At 45.0% G+C, this 18,839-nt stretch overlaps 1 protein-coding gene across 2 annotated transcripts in view; it reads right to left on the bottom strand.

Annotated features, from left to right (window-relative positions):
• Positions 1–922: 922 nt before the first annotated feature.
• ODAD4 (outer dynein arm docking complex subunit 4) overlaps positions 923–18,839 on the bottom strand; it is a 104,157-nt gene continuing 86,240 nt past the window's right edge. Inside the window, exons 10-12 of one of the 2 annotated variants that reach the window (XM_082271452.1) lie at positions 9,036–9,136; positions 8,438–8,513; positions 923–1,120 (exon numbers count right to left, since the gene is read on the bottom strand). In XM_082271452.1, coding sequence (XP_082127578.1) covers positions 1,005–1,120; positions 8,438–8,513; positions 9,036–9,136 — 293 coding nt within the window. In that variant the 3' untranslated portion in view covers positions 923–1,004. Of the gene's footprint in view, positions 1,124–8,437; positions 8,514–9,035; positions 9,137–18,839 lie in introns of both variants that reach the window. The other variant, XM_082271451.1, reaches the window with a different exon arrangement.

Raw genomic sequence — 18,839 nt, forward strand, 5'->3', positions numbered from 1 at the left:
ATTGCAATTTGATGGGTCTTTTCTGGCTGGCCTTGGGCGGTCGGGGGACCTCTATCTTCCATTGCTGATTGTCTTCTCTGTCTTTTTTCCGACCTTCCTATGCCAGGCTTCTGTTAGTTCAGCTCCGCCTCACAGCGATGCTGATTGGTAAACCGGAAGTGCGTCATCACGCACGCCTCGACCGGAAGTGCGTCATCGCGCACTGGAAGTGCGTCATCACGCACCGGAAGCGGAAGTGCGTCATCACGCACCGGAAGTGGTTGCATGGCCGCATTCCAAACGATCTGGGGTACCATATAAAAGCGTGCTGCATGAGGGGGGCTTTTGCCTTTGAAAACGCCTTTGCAGGACGAAACGCGTCCCCCATGCAGTCACGCTGTTCGAGCCGCGGCCAATCAATTGATTAACATGCCTGTATCAAGCAGCTACATGTGAGTTTTTTACCTTTCTCTTTTTAATAAAAATCTGTACATACTTCACCATGTGCGCCCCCATTTGTATTTTTGGAGGTCATCCCTTATACACATCTGGGGTCCATTGAGGTCTACCGGTTCCATGGTCCTACCCGGATGTTCTGTGGTTGTTCGGAGAGGAATTTGGACGTTTACTTGTTCCTGGTGACTGACTTCGCACGCCTGTTTGACCTTCCGTAACAGGGGGTCCAACTGTCCGGTAAGGGTACACCCTTTATTGTTTGTGTGATCTCTGCCAGAAACTCCATTTGCAAGATAGTTGTTGGATTTGCGGCCACATTTTCAGCATCTGAATCTTTCCTCTACATGGACTTATGGACTTTGGTTCACCTCTTTACATTTAGTTAGTTAGTTACTCAATTTAGTGGCGCTGTACCATCTTCACATGTAAATAATGCACACCCAGAAATAAAGATAGTAAATTCAATGTTTTATTTACGTGTACAGACAATTAGCACAATTTACCATTGCACTGACATTCTGCTGTAATTTACCCAAAGAAAATTAATCATACATCCTCAGACTCCATATTTAAGCAGAGTTATCTGGGCTCTCTCTTTCCTGATTCTCTCCACTTGGCATTTGTTCTTCCTGATTCTCTCCACTTGACATATGTTCCTCCTGATACTTTACACTTGACGCATGTTCTTCTAGAAGGCACAAAGATGACATCATCAAAATCCAGGCTATATAACAATTTATAAATGCCTAGGTTTGCTTGCTTTCATGGCAAGCAATCTTTCTACCATGTGCCATTCTAAAACTATGATATCGGTACAAAAGTAGGCAGGAGAGGCATGCACTGACCATAAACTTGTGTAGCAGCAGGTGGGACCTTTTGCTGTACAACAGTATCTACAGTGGTAGAGGAAAGTCTGCAGCAAAAGATCTTTGCAAAAGTAACCTACTTTCTGCTGAAGGAGCAAGAAAAAAAATCACTAATACAACTGGTTTGTTGCTGTAAAGTGGTATGGAGGAATAGATCAGGTGTCCCTTGATTAGAGCTCCAGCTCCAGAAAAAAAAAAAATGAACTACTATATCACACTACTATGAAAACAAACTGTGTCCTGCCCTTGAACTCTGGCATCCACACTTGCAATGAATTAAATTTAAAGTGCATTAAAACTCCTAAAATTAAACCCCTACCTGATTTCACGCCCTGGTCTATTTCTGTTCTGATTGCATAATGCTTTTAGGTCATTTTCCCATGTAACACTGGCTTATGTAAGCATGTCGATGTCCTATATATCGTTCAGCTTGTCGAACCTAGTCTTGAGAATAATAAAAATGGAATGAACAAAAATGAACCCCTAAATTAATATTTTAACATGCCCTTCAACTTATAACTTCTCTGCTAGCAATTACCCTAAAGTGGTATTAAACCGAAAAGCAAAAATTTATTATACTGCAGCTTATCAATCCTTTACATGTGGTAGAAACATTAGAAAACATTATGGAGGTTTTATCACAAATTGCAGAGACACCATTAAATTAACCTGACCCTCACTGTTAGACTTTCAATGAGAAAAAAGGATTAGCAAGGTACAGCCAGGAATAAGAACCTGTATAGGTAATGAGTAGAGATGGTCTCAGGTGTTTTCGACATTCTAGTTCCAACCAACTTGTCCAATCCCACCAGAAAGCCGATACTTCACACCGCTAATTACAGCCAGTAAGCCATTTCCCGGTCTGTAGTTGCACAGACCGGGAAATGTCTCAATGCCTGTGATTAGCGGTGTGCAGTTTCGTCTTCCTGGCGGGATCGGGCAGGTGGGTTGGGACTAGGATCCCGAACACGCCTGAGCTCATCTCTAGTAATGAGCAAATATGACCACCCTTATGTACATACAGTATACGACTACAAACTATACAATGAAAAAAGGATTACCACAAACTGATATCACATGTATTACTAAGCAAACAGAGAGACTGACAGGTCAGCAGGAGTCCTGCATGGTACCAGCGAACTGCTGATCGCTGGTGCAATGCTTTACAGGCTCCCAAAACAAATAAGGATGATAAATGCACATGTTTTTTACCTGCAAAAAAAAAAAATGGGATTTTTGACTTACCGTAAAATCCATTTCTCTGATGTTCATTGACTGACACAGCTCCTGGTATTCATAACCATTGGTTTATATTGCCCCAACAGGAGTAGGACACTAGGCAGAAAAAAATTCTGGCTACACCCATTGGCTGTCCCAGGGGGTATACTCCCTCTCTCTGCTATAGCCACTCAGTTTTGTAACAAGCAGTGTCAGGAGAATAATAACTCCGCAGAGGGGTGGGTGCTGTGTCCATCAATGAACATCAGAAAAATGGATTTTACAGTAACACAAAAATACCATTTTCTCTTTCGTTCATTGACTGACACAGCTCCTGGTATTCATAACCATTGGGACGTCCCAAAACAGTGTTAAACATGAGGGGTGGGAACAACCAAAAAATTACCAAGGCTAAACAGCCAACCAGGCAACAGGGGCTCAATAAAACAACCAGAGCCCCCCTGAAAAACAAAAAAAAAACAATACATCCTCAAAGAGGACCAGGTCCTCTAAAACAGCAGCCTGCAAAACCTTATGGCCAAAGGAAGCATCTGCAGATGCCAACACATCCACCTTATAAAATTTTGTAAAAGTGTGCACCAATGACCAGGTGGCCGCCTTTTAACCCTGCGCCACTGATGCTGGATAACGGAAAGCCCAGGAAGCACTAAGTACCCTAGAAGAGTGCGCCTTGACAGGGAAAGAAGGAACCGGACCCTTGATGGAATAGGCCTGAAGCCCCGTCTGTCTGATCTATCTGGAAATAGTCTTAGAGGAAGTGGACAACCCTTTTCGAGGTCCATCCGTGAGCACAAAGAGAGAGTCTGACTTCCTGAAAGAATCCATAGCTGCCAGGTACACCCTAATTGCCTGGACTACATCCAAGGCATGCAAGGCAATTTCCTTCGGAAATTTAAGCCTGGGACACAGGGAAGGCAACACAATTTCTTCATTCAAATGAAAGTCAGAGACAACCTTTGGAAGGAACGAAGGACAGAGGCGAAAAACCACCTTATCCCTGTGAATCCCCGGGTAAGTTGAACGACAGGATAACGTCGCCAGTTCCGACACCCTGTGCGCAGAAGTAATAGCCACTAAAAAGGCCACCTTCTAAGACAACGTAAGCAAGGGAATCTCCGGAATATTTTCAAAAGGAGGCTTTGAAAAAGGAGGCAGAGCTGAAAGCACCAAATTCAGATCCCAAGGTGGCAACGGAGTCAGCACTGGAGGAACCAAATGTCAGACACCCTCAAGAAAGGTACGCACTCCCCAAAAGGGAGTGTGAGGCCAAAGGTCATTGGAAGAAGACCGCCAAAGCCAACACCTGGCCCTTGATGGTACGCAAGGCCAATTTCTGTTCAACTCGCCGCTGAAGGAAGGTTAAGATCTGAGCCACCCAGTACGATGGTAGATCTTCCTAGAAATACATTTCCTAGCTTTCAACAGGGTAGGAATCCCTATCCTTCAGCACCTGGCGTTCAACAGCCAAGCCATCAAAGCCAGCGACTGTAAAACAGGATGGAAGATCGGTCCTTGGGACAGAAGAACCTCCCTGAGAAGAGGCTTCCAAGGAACGTTGGTGACCAGCCACACCAGATTGGTGTAACAAGCCCAGGGAGGCCAGTCTGGAGGCACTAAGATGACGGGAATCCCTTCTGCCTCAATCCTGCGTAGAAGTCTTGGCAGAAGCCCTCTCCCCCAACTCCCCTCTCCTAGCACACTCCCCCATTTCCAAATCCCCACTCTAGCACAAACCCCACTCCAATCCCCCCTCCCAGAAAAATCCTCTCAAATTCCCTCACCCTACCCCCCCCAAATCCCCCCTCCTAGCACAAATGTGAGCTGTGCTTAACTCCCGTGCAGTGTTCCCTCCCTGCCTGTATCCCGATCAATTCTCTCTGCTTTTTCTTCTTTTATTCCCCAGTAGATGACCACCTACTGCTCTGTATCCTCTCCAAGGAAAATGTGATCAGCAGCTGTTGCTCTCCCCCCCCCCTTCCCCAACCGTGGGCTGTGTGTGTTAAATTCCGTGCAGTGCGAGTCTGCGAGGAGAGGGAGCAAAGCCTACACGGTTCTCTCCCCATCTCTGCAGCTATGTGTACTCTTGCCGCCCTACATGTCTTCAACAACGCACAACGTCATCGGTTGGCAGGACGTGGGTGGATGGCCTGCACAGCTTTCTGCTTTGCCGGCAATAGTACACATAGCTGCTGGGAGGAGGAAAGATATGTGTGGGCTGTGCTCTCTCTCCAGACAGAGTTGCGCTGCACATGAGTTAACAGAGTAGTGCTCAGATTGGGATGTGTCCGTGGCACCCCTGAGGACTCCTTGCGGCACCCAGGTTAAAAAAAACCCTGCCCTGGAGGACCGGAAAGCGTGCGAAACACGACCTAAAGTGGCTTTGAGATAAAAATAGGCTAAGAACAAGGATATGGGACCTATGCATGCCATAGCTTTTTAAACTGGAAGAAAAAAGGAAGACACCATAGAACAACCACCAAGGTTTTCAACCTTAGAATCTTTTATTCTTGGGGGAATATTTTCCAAAGAAAGAAATTCGGGATCCACCCCAGGTTTGTCAAAATTTCCTTGGTGCGACCAAACAAAGGGATAAAATGACGGTGGTGAAAAACTACTTACGCTGGTCATAGACAGAGCAAATTTTCTTTCCTGCAACTATGGGCTGCAGGAAAGAAATCCATTTAATTCCCCCATCAACACAGTCAGTGTTGATGGGGGAATTCCTGCTACGGAGCCATTAAGTTCACCCGATGGGGGGCAGGGGGAGCCATCCCCACCGAGAGAATACAGTGATTACTGTTAGCAGCTTTAATAGCCAATAACAATTATCGCATGTAAAATTCAACAGGCTGGCTGTACTCAAGTTGATCGATCAACTTGGGTACAATCAGCCTGCCCATATATGGTTTGAATCTCGGCCGATCCCTGCTGAACCGGTCGAGATTCAAATGGTCTATGGCCGGCTTACTCTACCGAGTAGACTTAAAATCAAGGGCTAAAAACTGAGGATAGAGTGTGATACTCCTTTAAGGCCTCCGAAATAAAAAAAAAAAGTGCTGAAAATCCTGGTGAACGGAAACAAAAAAAAATATATGCATTCCATAAATCCAAAATTACGTGGTAGGACTATTTTCCTTGTTGAAAAAAATATTTGAATTTTAAATATTTTGCAGCAAAGAGGTTGAAGATCAGATGACACTTCCTGGATGGCTTTTATGCTACAAAAACCTGTACTTTATTTGATGTCCATTACCAGGAGAATTATATATTGAGACAACATCTATTAGAGGACTCTCAGCAAGCCTGAAGCTGTCACCAGGCTCTATGTAAGGTAAGGAGCAGGAACCTGAAAAAGAACTTCTGCTGGTTACCTTGGTAAATAATACTGGGATGTAACCTATTCCTATACGAAAAAGATGGTGCCCAGTTTTTTTTCTCTGACTGGAACAGAGCTATACCTTACACTTGGCACCTTTCTTTGGAGGTGGGATAAGGTAAATCACCTTTTCCTTATCCTTTTTTATTTATTTTTTTGCTTCTGGTTGATTTTTAGCAAGTTCCTTGTTTGGAATACAGAAGGGACAACGGGCTCTTTCACACGGAGCGTACCGTATTGTGATCCGCTCCGGCACTTTTTTTTTTCACGGACACGGATGACACTAGTGTCATCCGCTCCGTATGTCCGCATAACATCCCATCCGTTTGCGGATGATATAAGGACATAATGTATGTCTATGGGCATTGTGGATGTCAGCGGATGACACCGCTGACATCCGATTTTGCATCCGTTCCGTTTTTTAAACGGAACAAAAATAGGGTTCTGTTCCGTTCCAAAAAACGGAACAGAACTGAAAGGACGAAAATCGGATGTCAGCGGATAGTCATCCGCTGACATCCGCAATCCCATAGACATTCATTATGTCCGTATATCATCCGCAAACGGTTCCTGAAAATGCACAGTTTGGCAGGAAAACGTCATCCACAGTATGTCCAAGAACTGTATTTCTGTTGAATCCAAATAGAATCCTTTCTTGGAAAGGAATAGCATGCATTCAGGACTAGGAAGAATAGTGTTCCAGATAGGTCTTCAAAAGATGACCACTGTAGAATAGGTCATTGTTTAAATAACCTAGGATGAAGTATCAACCAAATAACTAACCACCTTCCCTGAAATCTGATCTGCTGGAGTATCAGCTGAGATATGAGTAAAGCTGCTACAGCCAATGACAGTATTTCTTTGCTATGCAAGTTGAAGCCACGGCTGTTTCCCAAACCAGTTTGAACAGAAAATCAGTTTGATCATTCATAAAACCTCTATAATAGCCAATATCATCAGGGTGGGAAAGCATCCAGTTTAGAAATTTTGTTGCAGATATATGAATATAAGGCTATTTAGGACACATTTGGCCATAGGACATACTAACGGTTTCTGTCACCAGATAGCTGCTGTGCCCTCTGAAAAGTAAAAGCTCTTCTTTATGCAAAAAGGTAAAATACATTCTCGACTGTTAGCCCTGGTTCCCACTAGGGCGACCTGTGAGGCGACCTGGTCGCCTCACAGGTCGCCGTAGGTCGCCTCCCATAGGGAAGCTGCGGACCCGTTCTAATAGGAGCGACACAAGTCGCTCCGACTTAGAAAAAGGGTCCGGAGCTTCTTTGGGGCGATCAGGAGGCGACCGCCATAGACTTCAATGCTATGAAGTCCGTGGCGGCCGCTCCGAGGTCGCGGCACGCTGCTCGCACCGCGACCTCGGAGGTCGCGGTGCGAGGTAGCGTCACCTGCATGTGAACAGGGGGCTTAATGCTTCCACTCCTTGGAAAAAGCATCTTTAATTGCTTTTTGAACAAGAAACCTTTGGCTCTTATTCTCCTGCATATGATATCCCAATACATGTGGTTATTTATTGACATCAACTCTACATATTTGCACATCTGTAGAGCAATCACATTGTCTTTAGCTACATTTTTAATCTACTTGGCTAAAGGTACTGTAGAATTTAACATCCTAAATGTTGAAAAGGTTTGGGCATTGTGAACATTCAAAATCATAATACAGACTGAAGTTGGGGAAACTATGATAACTAAGAGGGACTTGTCACTAAAGTCCTCCACTTGCACACCCTTTGGCATGTGCCATGCACAGCTGCTTCCCTGTCAGTGGCCTCCTAACTTGTGCCCCCCACTGCCTCATCACAGCATCAGCTGTCAAGTGAAATAAGCAGGTCATTTACTGTCTACTCTATGGAAAGCAGCCTCAAATCAAAGCATTGCACACAAAACAGATTAAAATAACTGCTCCACTGGTTGCCCTGCCACTGGCACTGCACACCAGCTCTAAGCTGGAATGGATCATGTTCTGTTGTGCCCAAAGGTGTCAAATGGTGCCTGACACCTTCCAGAGAACTTCAGGGGGAGCGGCCTATAAATGGGAAGGGGGGAGGATGGCATAAGGTTCCAACACAGCTGAGCAACCATATACCCAAAAAGGACATCTGTTATATTCTCCGTGTTGTGAGAGACACAGGACTCTGATCTGGAACAATGGATGTTTATTCAGGACTCTCTGTACACTCCAACATGCATTACAGGACAGCTCTGTATATCAATGCATCTCTTACATGTCTCTAAGATGGCCACTCTGCCCCTTGACCCTTGTCATCACTCCTGGGTGGAGCCAGCCTTAGAGTAACAGTACATATGAAACCCTTCAGGTATAACAACATCATGGAGGAGGTGGGGTACCCTAGACACCTCTACAAATGCTGTAGAGGGGAAACCAGGACATGAAAGGCCAGAGAATTGCTACAGGTAAAGCCCACCAGCCATCTGGGAGACCTTCTGATCTATCCAACAGACAGGGATTTGGCAAGGAGTGTGGACCCCATTTTGAGGCATACCTCTAGGAGAATCTTCTTTGTCACTATGTTCTGAATTCAGCTGCTCTTCACTTTCCCTTTTTGCATTTTCAAGGGCCTACAAAAATATACATAAAAATTGTTTACATTTTCAGGACATTTTAATGAGCAATAAACCTAAAACAAAATTTGTGTGAGCTACAAGTGGCATTTACAAATACATGTGTAAAACTACCAATTGTTTTAGGTTAGTAGCCATTTTGGGCTGCTGGCAAACTACCTGTCCATGATTTGTTACATTGTTTCATATACAGTATACTACATGGTAATTTCGTATATATACACTACATGGTAATGTGCAGCTCAGTTTACAGTGCCGGAGAAGACTGAGCAGGCAAGTAGGGGCATTTTATTGCAGAAGAGGCATCGTATTTTTTTTCTGCAATAAAAGCCTACCTGCTAACTGTTTACTATAGCTGAACTTCAATTCCGCTTTAAAAAAGGGTATAACGTTCTAACTAGATGCTGCAGAGAAGGGTAAAGATTGATCATGGGAAGCAGATCACGTACACAATTCTTTCACTAATGGTTTTAGCGGTTTATATCTGTTTTAAATAAAAGTCAGGAAGGGGCTACTCACAGTAAGGATGGCTTGCTCTGCCTCCGTATTCTTTACCATCCTTGCTTTTTCTAATGCTTTTTCAAAGTTGCCAACAGCAGACTGGTAATCCTTTAGTTTCACTAAAAATGAGGAAGGGTGAAGAATCAACATCTCAAATAAAGTTACCCTGTAACTTAGTGCTGCAAAACAATGTAATGGTGCAGATGGTTCACAAGGATCATTCAGTGCCATGCTGTATCTATACAGATTCCAATGGGACATGATTGCCATCATTCCTACTCTTATTTCAGATGGTTGAAGGCAGAACTCTACCTCCTCAATTTGGAGGACATCTGGCATTTCGGCCACCCTAATGAAAGATTACATCTTCTTTACCTCCATCCATGAGACAGACATACTCATTAATAGATTACTTATTTTTACCCCAAAGGAACAGTCTAGGGTTTGTTCCACTTTGATTGATTCAATCCTCCTTTCAGACAACTCTCCCATACCAATGGAGTTAGACAAGTTACTCACCATGACCAAAACGTCATCTTGGAGATTGAATGAAGTACTACTAACAGCCGTACCACTTTGACTGAGGTATCCCAGGCACGCACATCATATTTCTAACTGAATGTTTCTGAGACTGAATCACTAGTTCTGTGGGAGGCCCACAAATGGCCCATGTAGGGAAATATTCCTTAAACATGGGGCCAGGTGGAGGGAGGAGCAAGATCAAGGAACAAGACCGCTGCTTTATATACCCAAATCAGGCCACCGAACATATACAGTTTCTTTCTACGCAGAAGGAGTTGCTGGCTTTAAGACAGAAGCTCAATCAGTTTCTATACAAGGAGGTCTGGGATAAAGTTTACAGATGTAAACACTCCCTTTATGAATTCAGGAATAAACTGGGAAACCTTTGAGCGTGGGCCTTGTGAAGAATGCAATGTAAGCAACTTGTGATGCAACTAACCACCCATGAAGGTTCTAAGCCAGGTAACTGACTTGGTCTACATAGCCAAATCCCTTACACATTTTAATCACAGGTTATACAACTTCAACAACTCTGGGCTGCGGTCCCCGTCCTGAAGAACCAATCTGATTGCTTCCTATCTGGCGTTGTCAGGTATGCCTTCCCTTCCGACGCAAGTTGGCAAGGAAATGGGGAGCCCCATTTCAGTAGTTGGATATTGCCCACGCTTCCAATAAAATAGGTAAGGACTCCAAGTCCCAACAGGTGATCTCTTAGTTATTACAAAGCATTTCAAGACATACTCTCCCCTCATTTCATTTGTGCATATAATTTTATCACTGCAGGCCACCTCCCCCCCCCCCCCCACCAAAAACACTTAGGGCTCATATAAACAGGTATCCCAAAATATGATGACAAGGACCACACTTGCAGGAACTATAGACCCATTACTATCCTGAATGTGGATTCAAAACCTTTCCTCCACATTCCACAGCTTATTCAATCGACCAGGAAGGCTTTGTCCCACAGAGACAATACTACAAAAGTCATTGACCTGATGCACTCCACCTGATTAAAGGCACAACTCCTCATGCTGTTGTCAACTGACATGGAGAAGACCTTCAACTGCGTGGACAGGCACTTTTTGCAGTCCACCCTGATGTATATTGGTCTGAGACATCAATTTATGGCATGGATCTCTGCCCTTTATTCCTATACCATGGCTGTAGTAAGAGTGAACGAAATCTAATTATTTCTCCCTTTCTAATAGGACTTGTTGGTGTTGTCCCCTGTCCCTCAAACCCTTCTTGTGTAAAATGCGTTCTAACCCTGCTATCCGGGGACCATAAGACCATAAGATCACTGCTGAGGATCTCTTATTTTTCCTCACGGAGCCGGAGTCCTCCCTGCCTCCAAGTCTGTTTACGCAGTATGGGGAGCTTTTAAATTTTTCCATTAAACAATCAAAATCTGATGCCCTGACCATTACTCTCTCAGATAAAGCCAAAAGTAAAACAAAAAACAAACTTAGCAATTCCACTGGGCCCCATTTGCCTTAAAGTATCTAGGCACCAAAATTACTCCAAACCCATCAACATTATAAAAGGTCAACTTCAATCCCCTATTAGCGAGGATCTGATCGATTCATTGCAAATGGCATATGTTAACTCTCACGTGGTTCGGTCGCTGCAATGCCTTCAAAATTAAGACATTACCCCAGATCTTATACCAGATTCAAGCGTTGCCCATTAGGATACTTCATCCCTTTTCGCCTCTTTGCATACTATGTTAAACAAGTTCATTTGGAATGACAAGGTGGTTCGGACGAGACCCGCTTTCCTACAGGCATGAGTCTCCCTGACTTGGCACAATACTATAAACTATTACATTTATTCAGAGTGGTGACATGGTGTTCTACGCCGTAATCCAAATTATGGGCTTGGATTGAACAACATTCCTCTCCTGTGGCCGCTTCTCGGCCTTTTGGCTAAGATCAAGTGTAGTATCTGTTCTTATCAGTTGGTATGGACCCTGAGGGTTAGTATCGGCAGGGGCTGAAATGAACCGGGGCGCTCCAGACGTCACTGGGGGACCGGGAAGTAGGCACTGTCAGAGAAAGCCGGATGGGTCCGTTGCCTTCTGGTTTGAATAGGTCCGCCCCTACCAGTTTGAAGGGAGCAAGAGGGCTGGTTCGTCATGGAGGCCAGTCTGTATTGCTCCTGGATGTAATTGGTGAGGAATTAGGATGGCGGTGGGAGGGCCTTTCCTCCTGGGTTGAATCTGGCCTTGCAAAAGGCTTGTCCCCAGTTGAAGGCAGGCTCACCCTAAGCTGTCCACGTTCCAAACCTCCTGGTAGGTAAGGGCTACACTCGGTCTGGCTATTGGGCCGGGGTAGAAAAAAGCCCGTAGTGTATGTGCCCCTGGGGTGGCAGCCCAGGGGTGCCTTAATTCTCACTGGTGAGGGGCAGCTCGCCTTGAGTTTTTCGGCACCATGGTCACTGCACCTACACACTTTTTTTAAGCACCTGCCTCTTGGGCAAGGCCTTTTGTCTTCGACCAGAGGAATTTTTATTCCGGCCGGAAGGCCTGCCTTTGTTTTTCACTTAGGCACTAATTCACTCCTCCACCTCCCCTTCCCCACCTTTTTGTTTGTGTGTATTTTTCTTTGTGGTGTGTCACTTCACTATCACTCTTCTCTTCCTGCACGACGAGTACGGTGTGGGTCTCTGGGCCTACCTTGAAAGTCTTGGGAGGGGGTGGACATGGCCTTTTGGCTTAGTTCGCCCTCTCTCATGGGGGTCTCCCTTCGGGGGAGCCCCACCCAGTACTTGGGGTGGGCTGTTTCGGCAGTCCCCCTGGAGAACGGGGTTTGCCAGGTCTCGGCTAGGCAAACCATAGGAAGTACCTCAGTCCCTGTCAGGAGTCTTGCGCCCCGGGGGATCAAGGTATAGGTCCAACCTCTTCGGAGGCCAGACCATTTTCGCACACCCTGTGCAGTTTTTGTGTGTTCACGTTTGCGTGTGTGCACTTTTTTATGCACCGGGTGCTAAGTCTTTTTTGAGTGTGATTTCACACGCTTCGGGCAGACAAAAAAAAAAAAAAAAAAAAACATTCCTCTCCTGTCACCCTTTCTGCCCTTCCCTGGGTAATGGTTAAACATTATTCATTACTCAAAAGGACACCCACTTTCCTACTAAAGGGGCTATCTCCATAGTTGTCCTCGCTGACACCAGTGCTATCTAATCATATATTCGCTCTGGGCACTGATAATAGAAAGCAGTTATGCCAAGCAGAGTCTGGCCAAACTAGATGTATACAGTATACAACTTAGCAAGGTTGGCTGACACTGCAGGACATCTGTGACCTGGTGCAGTCTCCCACTGTGCTTCTGCCATTTTTTGCAATAAATCCTTGCTCCGCGCCTCTTCACCAAACCAGTGACCCACTTTAAATGCTTGTGTAACAAGAGCAAGTTTTTATCCTAATTCTTATCCTTAATATACAAGATGCTGAATGCACCTACGGAGGTGCCCCCACACATCTGCAAATGGGACTTCGACTTAGAAATTTCTTTCACTAAAGCAGAAATAGAAAGATCTATCTGCTTAGCCCACAAATCCCCAATTGCAAATAGATTCCAAAAACAGGGTTACAAACTACTGTTTAGGTGGTACAGGGTTTCAATTTGACTGAATAAATTCTGTCCCTAAGTTTCAAAGCTGTGCTGGAGGGTTGTCATGAGGATCCAGGTACACTGGTACACATTTTCTGACATTATCCTCTATTACAGCAGTTCTGCATGGGAGTTAAGAACGTGTGCCTCCAACTGACATCTGTAGATCTCGGCACAGATCCCCTGGGATATATTAACTCAATACCTTTACACCAACATTAAGTTTGCTAGACTGAATGAAATCAGATCCACATAGAGCCTAACTGCCGCAATCTAAAATAGAGAGGACAGATTTAGGGACACCTGGCTGTCATAGACGGATTATACTTGCACTTTACAGGACCTAGACTTAATACTTGGAACCCGGGCTCTAGGTAAATTACCTACATTGATCAGCTGGGTACCTAACCCCTGCCATAACTAATCCTCTACCTCAACAATCTCCCATGGAGGTAGGATGGGAGTTGATGGAGAATGGTTTCCATTCTCTGCTTCTCACATCCCCCTTATTGTAATTTTTTCCTCCCAGTCCCCTTTCCAACCCCGCCCCCCCCCCATCTTCCTACCCCGCTTTTTCTTCCTCTTATGTCTTTGTGCCCTGTTCTATTGTTTTGACTTCCCACCTAGTTTCAGGATCCATACTCCCCAAGTTCCCCTTTGCTTCCCTCGTTCCCAATATAATTAGGAAATGAGGCCTACCATATGACTAAAAACTCACGCATTGTGCTGACCAAGATACTCACCTTCCTTTAGTTCTAAGACTGATGATGCGGTCCTAGGTCAACTAATTTCATTAGGCATCTGCCACTTTTGTTTTGTAACATGCAGTACATCGCATGCTGATGTCCCATTGACTGTACAGTGCATTTGGAAAGCATTCACAGTGCTTCACTTTTTCCACATTTTTTTTTGTTACAGCCTTATTCCAAAATGGAATAAATTCATTATTTTGCTCAACATTCTACAAACAATACCTCATAATGACAACGTCAAAGAAGTTTGTTTGAAATCTTTGAAAATTTATTGCAAAAAATGGCAGAACCCGAGCTCTGCCTTTCGTAAGGTGAACTTTATTGGCACGACCAAGAGACCAAATAGTAAAAAAAATGTGTAATTTTTATTATTCAATACTTATTTTTAAAAAGGACAAAACACATATATCGACATATAGAAGATATTTCCACAATGAACATATGACAAGAACATCACACTATACAAAATATAAAACCAGTGAAACAGGACATGTGAAAAAGAACTGGAACAAAGGACACTAGCTCCTGGTGGGGAGACAGGGATGATCCCATATCCCCCACTTGATTACCATGAGGTGACCCCGTTCCAGTGACAGAAAGTTGATACAGCCAATGGGTCGACGTGTTTCGCAGACCTTAGCTTTATCAAGACCAGGCTGTAGATCAGTCTTTGTTTAAATTTGTAATTTGAGAACACGTGCATGGGGCAAATTTCACAGACCCACCGGGGGAGCCATTGTCATCATGGATATCAACCAGCTAATTTCCTGAATAACATATTTTTACAACCGCCACCCTGAATTTTCTGTGTTCAACAAGAAGGGGGGGCTGCTAGATGGGTGTGTATGAGGTCAAAAAAATATATTGCAATCTAGGGACCACCTGTATTGGGGTCAACCTGCCATAGGCGCTCATCTATGAGCATCCCATCCAAAAGGATACAGAGATGCAACCAAAGAAATATATATCTCCTGTGCTGATACACATATTGGAGCCGCCATTGGACACCTTTCACCGGGCGCATCCATACATCCACATTGGTTCATGTCTACCCTCTTCATACTGTACTTCTGGTAAGAAGTTTGCACTAACACTTGGGTGATCTTTCACTTTATTCACGTGTGGAAAGTGTTTGTTCACGATTAAGGCTCACATTGCAACGTTATCTGGTAAGAGGCTATTCCCTCTACTTCACATATAAGGATATATTGATTCATTGATGACTGGATTGAAGATCATTCTTTGGGATCAGTGTGAATGATCCGAGGGCTTTATTCATCCCATGTGTGTTATGGATAACATGCCTTTTTATTTGTTTATTTTTACACTATTTTTTCTTTACACCTTTATTTAAAGGTTTTTCATATTGTGTGGGAATCACCAACAATTCGGATTATTTAGATGTGAATTTATTTGTATTTCTTATTCACAGCCTTTGCCATGACACTCAAAATTGAGCTCAGGTGCATCCTGTTTCCACAACTTGATTTGGAGTCCACCTGTGGTAAATTCAGTTGATTGGACATGATTTGGAAAGGCACACACCTGTCTATACAAGGTCCCACATTTAACAGTGCATGTCAGAGCTCAAACTAAGCCATGAAGTCCAAGGAATTGTCTGTAGACCTCCGAGACCGGATTGTATGGAGGCACAGATCTGGAGAAAGGTTCAGAAATGTCTGCAGCATTGAAGGTCCCAATGAGCACAGTGGCCTCCGTAAATGGAAGAAGTTTGGAACCACCGGCACGCTTCCTAGAGCGGGGCGCTTTGCCAAACTGAGTGATCGGGGGAGGAGGGCCTTAGTCAGGGAGGTGACCAAGAACCAGACGGTCACTCTGACAGAGCTCCACCATTTCTCTGTGGAGAGAGGAGAACCTTCCAGAAGAACAACCATCTCTGCAGCACGCCACCAATCAGGCCTGCATGGTAGAGTGGCCAAGCGGAAAACACTCCTCAGTAAAAAGGCACATGACAGCCCGCCTGGAGTTTGCCAAAAGCCACCCGAAGGACTCTCAGACTATGAGAAACAAATTTCTCTGGTCTGACAGAACAAAGATTGAACTCTTTGGCCTGAATGGCAAGCTTCATGTCTGGAGCAGAACGGGCACCACTCATCACCTGGCCAATACCATTCCTACAATGAAACATGGTGGTGGCAGCATCATGCTGTGGGGATGTTTTTCAGTGGCAGGAACTGGAAGACTAGTTAGGATTGAGGGAAAGATGAATGCAGCAATGTACAGAGACATCCTTGATGAAAACCTGCTCCAGAGCACTCTGGACCTCAGACTGGGGCGAAAGTTCTTCTTCCAACAGGACAATGACCCTAAGCACACAGCCAAGGTAACAAAGGAGCGGCTACGGGACAACTCTGTGAATGTCCTTGAGTGTCCCAGCCAGAGCCCAGACCTGAAGGGATAGAACATCTGTGGAGAGATCTAAAAATTGCTGTGCACAGATATTTCCTATCCAACCTGATGGAGCTTGAGAGGTTCTGCAAAGAAGAATGGGAAAAACTACCCAAAAGTAGGTGTGCGAAGCTTGTAGCAACATACTCAAAAAGACTTGAGGCTGTAATTGGTGCTTCAACAAAGTATTGAGCAAAGGCTGTGAATACTTTTGCAAAAGGGATTTAAATTTACTAAACTTTTAAAGATTTCAAACAAACTGCTTTCACATTGTCATTATGGGGTATGGTTTGTAGAATTTTTTTTTTTCCCAAGAAAATAAACTTTTATTGAGCTCATAAATAATTCCAAAGTGCAAACAGTAGCAGAAGAAGGTACAAAGTACAACTGGTACAAAAGATATACAGACCAATGCAAGAAGGTTCAAAATATCGAGCAACCCATACAGTCAGGGCACAGGTACCAGAAATTGCAACAGTAGTAGAGCAAACACATTGTAGAGATCGTGGCTCAATCACATCAAAACTGTTGAGGTAACCATAACATGTACAAGTAAGTAAGCACAATTTGTAGGTTTAGGAGCAATAAACAAGAAAAGTGGGAAGGGGAAGGGGAAGATAGTACCACTGGAGAGAAAAGTAAAGCAGCACACATAACAATCAATAGATATACCGCACTTATCCCATCAAGAGCCTGTCCATCACCAGCTGGGGAGGGGCCCGGGTCGGATCATCCAACCATGGTTGCCAAAAGGAATAAAACTTTTTATGTGCCCTACGATGCTGGTAGGTAACTTTTTCCCTAATCAACAAATTATTAACTTGTTCAATCCATTGCGCAGTCGTTGGGACCCTGGAGGTAATCCAATATCTAGCAATCAATTTGCGTGCCACATACAGCAGTCTGAGGACCGCCATATGGGCATGAGGGGTCAAGGTTTCATCCTCCAGCGCCCCAAGTAGACACACAACCGGATCTCTGGGCAATGTGAAATGATAAACTCTGGATATAGAGTCAATAACCTCGCTCCAATGTCGAAATAATTTGGGACACCTCCAAAGCATATGAACCAGCGTGCCCTGGTCTCTGTCACATTTGGGGCAGGTATCACTGTCCCTACGCCCCCATTTGAACAGCTGAACCGGAGTGCGATATGCCCTATGAAACAAAAATAAATGGGAAACCTTCTGCGATGCCGACACTGAGACCAACGGTATAGAGGAAAGACACAGCTCCCACGTCTCCCCATCAATGGGGCCCAAGTCCCTCTCCCAGCCAGCCCAGGCCGGAAGAGAGGCCGGGTCCTGTAGGGCAGCCAACAAAGTAAGGTAAACCTGAGAGATCATACCTCGTCTGTCAGTAGACTTAAAAACATCTGTCGTCAAAATGTATTCCGTCAGTCTAACGGGGACTGTCCGTGACTGGATATCTATAGCATGGCGCAACTGAAGATATCTAAAAAATAAATGCCTAGGGATGTCAAACTCCTGCTGAAGTTCCTGAAAGGACTTCAGCACCCCGTCCCTGCGGTAAATCTGTACAAAGAATGCCAGGCCCCGTGACTCCCAGCACCCCACCCCCTCCAACCGAGACAACTCCCGATAGTTGGAGTTCCGCCACAGCAAAGTATCATGGAAGAACCCCTGTATTCACAGCATTTTTCACACACAGTGCCATAAGGTAAGGAGAAGTCTGATCGTCGGGAGCGAGGCCTGCAAGTGCGTGAAACCTGCTTCTAAATGCGTAAACGCAGTATACGGTGAGTCAGGGGGAACCAGGAGAGCATGGATGGGGTCAGAAGGGTCAGGCAATTCCCAACCACCCAGGTGCTGAACCTGGGAGGCGAGAAAGTACACCCTAGGGTTAGGGACCGCCAAGCCCCCACTGTCTTTACTCATCTGAAGTGTAGTCAGTCTAATACGGGCCACCCTTTTTTTCCAAATTAGGTCGCGAAACAAAGATTCCACACGAAGAAACCAACGTCTCGGAATCCAGTGAGGGGCATTATGTAGTACATAGGGAGAAGCTGAGGTGCCCAAATCATTTTAACCAGGTTGACCCTTCCCGCCACCGACAGAGGGATTCTACACCAAGCTGTACATTTAAGTCGAAATTTATGAAGCAGGGGCACTAGTTTAAGTTCTAAATAGCGGCTGACATCTGGGGTCACCTGGACACCCAGGTATCTAAACTGATCAACCACACGCACATCCCTAGTCCTCTCCGGCAGGGGGGCCGTGATAGGATCTAGAGGCAAAAGAACCGACTTATCCCAGTTTATAGAGAACCCGGAGAAGGAACCGAAAAAATCAATCAAATTCATGACCTCACTCAGCGACCTCCCCGTGTCCCCCCAAGTAAAGTAGGGTATCGTCGGCATATAATGAAACAACATCCACATGCGGGCCCCGTCGGAAGCCAACAATCTCCGGATGGGCCCGGATACGCGCCGCAAGCGGCTCCAACGCCATGGCAAACAACAGGGGCGAAAGCGGACACCCCTGCCGAGTGCCCCGGAACAAACCGAC

The sequence above is a fragment of the Pelophylax lessonae genome (genome assembly GCF_965119305.1).
Source record: "Pelophylax lessonae genome assembly, chromosome: 11".
In the NCBI taxonomy this organism is placed as follows: domain Eukaryota; kingdom Metazoa; phylum Chordata; class Amphibia; order Anura; family Ranidae; genus Pelophylax; species Pelophylax lessonae.